This window comes from Aphis gossypii, chromosome X, assembly GCF_020184175.1.
Source record: "Aphis gossypii isolate Hap1 chromosome X, ASM2018417v2, whole genome shotgun sequence".
Lineage (NCBI taxonomy): Eukaryota > Metazoa > Arthropoda > Insecta > Hemiptera > Aphididae > Aphis > Aphis gossypii.
This window is the reverse complement of record NC_065533.1, coordinates 55,088,413-55,095,007: the sequence shown is the minus strand read 5'-3', so window position 1 is coordinate 55,095,007 and position 6,595 is coordinate 55,088,413. Positions and strand designations below refer to the sequence as shown.

General features: G+C 22.9%; 1 protein-coding gene across 1 annotated transcript; it reads right to left on the bottom strand.

Annotated features, from left to right (window-relative positions):
* Positions 1-255: 255 nt before the first annotated feature.
* LOC114129327 (uncharacterized) lies at positions 256-6,313 on the bottom strand. Its single transcript, XM_050205766.1, has 9 exons — positions 5,762-6,313; positions 5,538-5,685; positions 3,542-3,673; positions 3,334-3,480; positions 2,889-3,242; positions 2,725-2,819; positions 1,857-1,936; positions 1,569-1,701; positions 256-405 (listed from the first exon to the last, which is right to left on the bottom strand). Exons 1-9 carry the CDS (start codon positions 6,073-6,075, stop codon positions 285-287), a joined length of 1,524 nt encoding a protein of 507 aa, XP_050061723.1. The 5' UTR covers positions 6,076-6,313; the 3' UTR covers positions 256-284.
* Positions 6,314-6,595: the final 282 nt, after the last annotated feature.

The following is a 6,595-nucleotide window of genomic DNA, read 5'->3' as shown; positions in this document are numbered from 1 at the left end:
CCTACCTGCCATACATTTGTTTGTTAAATGCATGTTTAAATAATTGATACACTGAAAATTTAATAATATCAGACAGTATAGTTATTACATACTTCTTATACAATTATAATTATTAAATGAAAGTAAACAATAATCTTATTATGTGGTATTTTTTAGATTTGTAAAATTTAGTTTATACCGATTTAATTTACTAAATATATTTTAAAAAATGTATATATTTATGTATTTAATATATTATTTTATTAATTAAGTACTATTTTAATATAATTGATTTGAATGTAACTTTAAGATACTTGAAACAGTTCCATTCCAATTAAATTGTTAATTATCTCATCAAAGATAGCATTAAAATTAATTTTTAATAAAGCTTCATTTATCAGGTCGTCCGTAATTGATTCTGTAATACTTAACAAAAAAAAAAAGTCATTAAATCGTGTAAAATTAAAAAATGTAATATTAATATTTTTTTTACAGATATAATTTTGAACAAAGCATGGATATTAGAAAAGATATAATAAAACATTTGAAAGAGTTTTTAAAGAGATAATTTATAAATCAGAAGTAAATGTCCTGGTTTATTTAACCTAATTAAATGATAACTTGTAAATGATTTCTAATTATTTTGAATTATCAACCATGTGCTTTTAGAATATTATATGAATAATATACTTTGTTATCACTTATCACTATACCTACTTGTTATATATATAATATATATTACCTATCTACCTACATAATTGTTTTATGTCGGTTTAATAAATAAAAATATTTACAATTCAATGAGTACATAGTATTAAAAATGTTTAACCTTAGAAAATCAACTACTTTGTAGTTAACTTTAAGAGGATGTCAGTGTACTATTTGTTTTCTCTTTCTGGCCCACGCGCAACATAGACTAAACACATTTACACATAATCATTTTTTCTATGTTTTTAAGTAATCATAGAGTAAAATCACTCATTACATAAAGATAGATAATAATATTTTTGAGGGAATGATATATCAATTTTATATTTTATTGTTATTTGAATTTCAAAATTAACAAAATAATGTTGTAAATTTAAGTAATGTTTAAATTGTTTAGAGACCACATTTTGACAAATCTATATGTCATTCCCTCAAAAATATTATTTTCTATTTTTTTTTTTTGTAGTAGATGTTTTTACTCTAAGATTACTTAAAATCATAGAAAAAATGATTTTGCATAAATGCGTTTTGTCTATGTTGCATGTGGGCCAGAGAGAGAAAACAAATAGTGTGTTAACATCCTCTTAAGAATATTAAGCTATAAATACCTATATTAATAGTTATCTACCTAAAATATTTTTAATTTAAAACTTAATATTTAATAGATAGGTACAGAGAAAAATATTAATTTAATTTGGTTAAAAAGCAATTTTAAAGAATTACATCCAATTAATGTTGTTTGATAAATTAACAATGTTTCTTCTGTTAACAAATGTGTAGGTTAGTAAAAGCTTCGTTTTCAGATTTAGTTATTAAAAAAATCTTCTCTACATCATAGGTAAATATTATATAGAATACTAATTATAAGTTAGTATATTTACTTGGATAAAAGATTAATATTGTGTTCTATATTTAGTAATTGTTGTTTGAATTCTTTTTTATATATATAATGTTCTTTAGCTTGCTTTGAAGTAATGTTTAAAAGCATATATTCATTTGAAGAAAATCTTAGATCTTAATAACATACAAATAATAAATTATTTTATAATTTAATTAAATACAGAGTAATTTAAATATGATGTGTAAATTTATTGCATAGGTAATATGTTTTAGATTAATAATTAGAATACCTACAAAATTATAAATTATAAATATAATTCAATTATTACTTTTAATAGGAAAGTTTTTCCAAATATTATGTTTTACAATGCATAGACCAACATTACTGGTTGTTTTTAATTGGTTTGTTCTGAAACATTTAAAATATTATTTAAATTAGATACAGTTATAATATTCATAAGGCATAAAGTTAACCAAGTTATAAGTTATAACTAAGGGCCATGTATTTGGTTGCTTTTATAGAATGGTCCAAAAAATAAACATATAGATCAGCTATAAATTTGAATTATATGTATAAAAATCTAAGTATAAAATATTGCATAGTAATGCATATGTAAAGCTTTTTATTTTTTATTATTTACATATTTTTTCAAATTTTAGTTGTTTTACTGCATATTTAAGCAGAGTTAATTAGGTAACATGGTTTTTTCAGAATAAATTACTTTTAAAAGGCCTTTAATTAGTATAATACATAAAACGTATTATTTAATAGTCATGTTTTATGGTAAAGCACTAATTATAGACTTTTGATATTAAAAAAAAAATATTAATCAAATAATTTATATTAAGTACTTTATAATTTTCTTTTTAAGTGTATAATATAACATTTGCTTACATTGAATATATATTTATAAATTAAAAAAAAAAAATAAAGAGCAAATGTCAAAACATATTATATCAGTAAACGTATAACACATGTATATTTAAAAATTAAAAATCTATTAGTAAGTACAATGTACATATACACTTCTAGTCATAACTTATTATATGTAAATTATTTTTAAAGTCATCTTAACATTTTTAATACGTTTTTAAAATAAATCTTTAACTATAATAAAGTATACATAGTTTATCAAACAAATATATAATTAATTTAACTACTAAAAAAATTGAAATTATAAATCTAGACATAGGTACTTTAATATTTTTGAAGTAGTTGGATATTCAATTTCTTCATTATAAATTAATTTTTCATCTTGTAATTCTTTAAAAAACAGTGAATAGTTTTTTTCCTAAAACAAAATAAGGTGCTATAAAAATTATAACTATATTATGCATTATGCATTAATAATAAATCTTACATTTAATTCTCCAAATGGATATTCTTCTATAACAGTTTTGATATTATCTAAATTATTTTCAGTTTTTATGTTACTGTCTTTTTTTAATAAATCTTTACTTCTTGTTGTTTCAATTGATTTTTTTGACCATGCCTGAGCATAGTTTGATCCCAATTTTGGTTTATCATGATTATACATACTTAATCGATTTGAGTTGGCCGAAAACAATTGGGTTTTGGGTTTACTTAAAGCTTTATTAGAAAGCTCATTTATTATATTGCTATTACTATTATTACTATGATTGTTATTGTCTGTGTCTTTATAATCACATTCCTCCAACATAATCTCTAAATCTTTACAATGTTCAACTAAATCCTTGAATTATCAATTTAAAATTATTCTTATTATATTTATGTTGTCTGCCATAGTAATAATGATAAAAAATTAACCAAAATATAAAACATACAAAACTTTCTTTCTTTTTTTTCTTATATATTTCACCATATAAATATTTTCCTGCAATTAATGATAGAGCTGATATAATTTGTATCAAATTTTTCATTTTACTTTGAATAGGATTATAAATTCCAGCCTCCAAGGTCTTGGTACATATCTTAGAATAATACATAACATTAGAATATTTATTATTTCTAACTAAATGTACTTATAAATACCGTAGTAGCATTGATTGCTAATTTATAACATTTAATTAATTTAATTTGAAAATCTTTTCTTAATGTGACATTGGTTTTGTTTTTTTTATTGTGCAGGTTTTTATTTTTTGATTCTTTTTTAATTTCAGATAGCTGAAAATTCAATTATGAAATTAAAAATTTAATCCATTTGCAAAAACATCATAATAATCTACTGATAAACAAATCAACCATTCAACAAATTATGGGTACCTATATTAAATTTGAATGCAATGATCATAGGTATCATTGTATATGAAAAACGATTCTGAACGGAGATGATTTGTCAGCCTAGGATATATTTTCCACTGGGTGGTGAAAAAAGCAGTGGCTATTTTTTTTTTAATTTTTCCTTAGTGCTAATGTTTAAATTTGAAGTTAGTAACTATCAATTTGTCTAAGGCATGGTTGCAAAATGTTATATAGTACTATGAAAGACAAGAGTGGTACAAATTTTTATTTTTAGTAGTGCACAAAGTGTGTCGTAGTACACACAAAAATAGCCATTGGAAAAAGGTGGTTAATGTTTGAATACCCTGAATACTCTAAAATTACAGAAAATTCTAATTTAAAGCACGGGTGTATGTTTCAAGTTTCTATGACTAGTAATTTTTAACTACGAGTATAACAAATATCTAAAATTATTTTATGGTAAATCATTATTTTCTGCATGAATTTTTGATTTCGTAAAAATTTAAACTTAAAATACATTTTTTATGATTGACCAACGCTCAACTTGTTTTATAATTATTGTAAGCCAAAGTTCTGGAAAATTTTGTATTCATTTTTTAATTATTAGCTACGTGTATGAAGTCTTTTAATACAATTTTAACTGCTATAACAATAAAAAAAATCGAAAATTTCTGTTGTTTATAAATAGCTCCAATAAAGCAAGAATATTTTTAAAATTGAACCATATACTATAGATAACGCCAATATATAAATTTGGTAAAAATTTCAAGCATTTACAGTTATAACTATGTTCAAAAATCGATTTTGTAAAAAACTGGTTTTGCGTAAAAATTCCCGTTTTTCCATCACTTTTTTGTGTATTATTTTGAAAATTACTAGAGATTTCTTACCAAGTTATACAAATAATGCTACAAGGATTTTCAATTTGCCACCAATATCCACCCTTGAAGCTTTAAATTGAAGCATTATTTTAACAGGTTATAGTGTACACATAGTACAGACACAAACATGAAAACCACACATCATTGTAAATTTAAAATTAAAATAATTTTCTGATATTCAATTTATTGTCAAATTTTAACAGCTAATTCTGTTAAATTATGCCGTTGAAAGCAGGAATACTTTTTTTATTTTTTATTTCTTATTTATATAATAATTAATTGATTCTTCAGTCTTGTAAAAAACCTTGGTATCTGCTATTTATTAAAAAAAAAAAATAAAATAAAAACAGTACTATTTTGACATTTTTATCGAGAATATCAAAATTAAAAAAAAAATTAATCATCATTCTAGTTTTTTTGAATAACTTTAAATGTAAAAACAATGATACTTTTTTTAAACATTCAGATTCAATGCACTTAAACACGAAAAAAAAAATTAAATGTTACGATACGTCGAAAATTATTAGCATGAAATATTCAAAATAATTTATCAGAAAGTTCTTTCGCAATAAAATCAAGAATTCAAGAAGAAAGTGATAAAAAAGTATTTTACCTAATACCTATTAAAATTTTAAACATTATTATATATCAATGTAAATATTATATACAATCAAATCCCCTCGGAGGATTGTATTGCCTCAACCCCTCGAATGCAATCAGTAAATTAAATTTTATCATAGCTTAGAATTATTTCTTTTCATTATCATACTAATATTTACCATAGTAACTTATAATTTTTATAATTTTTTTTTTAAAGTTAATTATTTTGTTTAACATTTTAACATTTATACCAAACTATAAACCATTAAATATAAAATAATCATTACGAAATTTTAATTATTTACCAGTAAATTCAAATCAAGTAAGTTATTATTTGGTTGTAAATCACATTCTTTAATTTTAATTTTTACTTTTTTAGCACTTTTTAAAACTGGTGGCAAAAGTGCATTTTTTAAAATAGTAGAAAATTCATTAAATGTTTTAAACAAGCGGCTATAACAAAAACAAAATAAATATTGCAGTTAAAATTAATTGATTAATATCAAAGTAGTTTAATTATATCGAATACTTTCTAAGCCCATGTATATGATGAAGATCATAAGGATCATGCAATGAATTGGACACCTCCTGTGTTGAAACTTTCTCCAAAGAATGGAGTTTTTGAGACAATTTAGAGTTTTTGGCTTCCAAGTCACCACGGTCACTATAAGTCACCAAATCGTTCGAGTTTTTTATCTCGTGTTTCTCCCGAAAACTGCTGGATGACGGTCTTATAATCACCGTTCTTCCGCTCAAATCACTGTTAGTCGTGCTGGCTGTGGACTCGTCTGATTGCGAAGAGTTTCTAAGAGCACCACCTTCTCTCGATGACTTCTGTGACATTTTAATGGTTGGTGTTAAGTCAAATCACTATCACCAATTGATTTCTTAAAGAAAAAAATAGAAGTGAAAAAATATTATAAATGCTCATCCAATAAATAACATTCTATTGTATCCAGAGAGCAGATGGTAGAAACTAGAGCCATAGAGGTACCTAAGTAACGATTAAAATAAATAGAAGCCGACCAAAAATACAAGTGTACCAACAACGAACTATAAAATATCCCATTTCAAATTTATTTATTTTCAAATTTAAATATCATTGTACAGTTACGTATTAAAAATATTCAATAATTTAAGAAAATCGTGATAGTCCGACAGATTTTCGAAATTAAATTTTTTCTCGTATTAAATAAATACATTATTAAATTGTATATTTTTGATTTGTAAAAAATTTAATACAAAGATTTTTTAAACGTTAAAAATCAAAAACTATAAATCGACATTTTGGAAGAATGTACAACTTGTTGTAATAGAGAAATCTTTGGAAAAACATTTCTCAGTGAAAAATGTTCATTCGGCC

Excerpts from the sequence above, each read along its gene's own strand:
- LOC114129327 (XM_050205766.1), bottom strand. The coding sequence starts at position 6,075 with ATGTCACAGAAGTCATCGAGAGAAGGTGGTGCTCTTAGAAACTCTTCG. Across the intron at positions 2,820-2,888 it reads ATCCATTTGGAGAATTAAAT|GAAAAAAACTATTCACTGTT; the intron begins GTAAGATTTATT and ends ATTTTGTTTTAG. Across the intron at positions 406-1,568 it reads AATATTAATCTTTTATCCAA|TATTACAGAATCAATTACGG; the intron begins GTAAATATACTA and ends TTTTTTGTTAAG.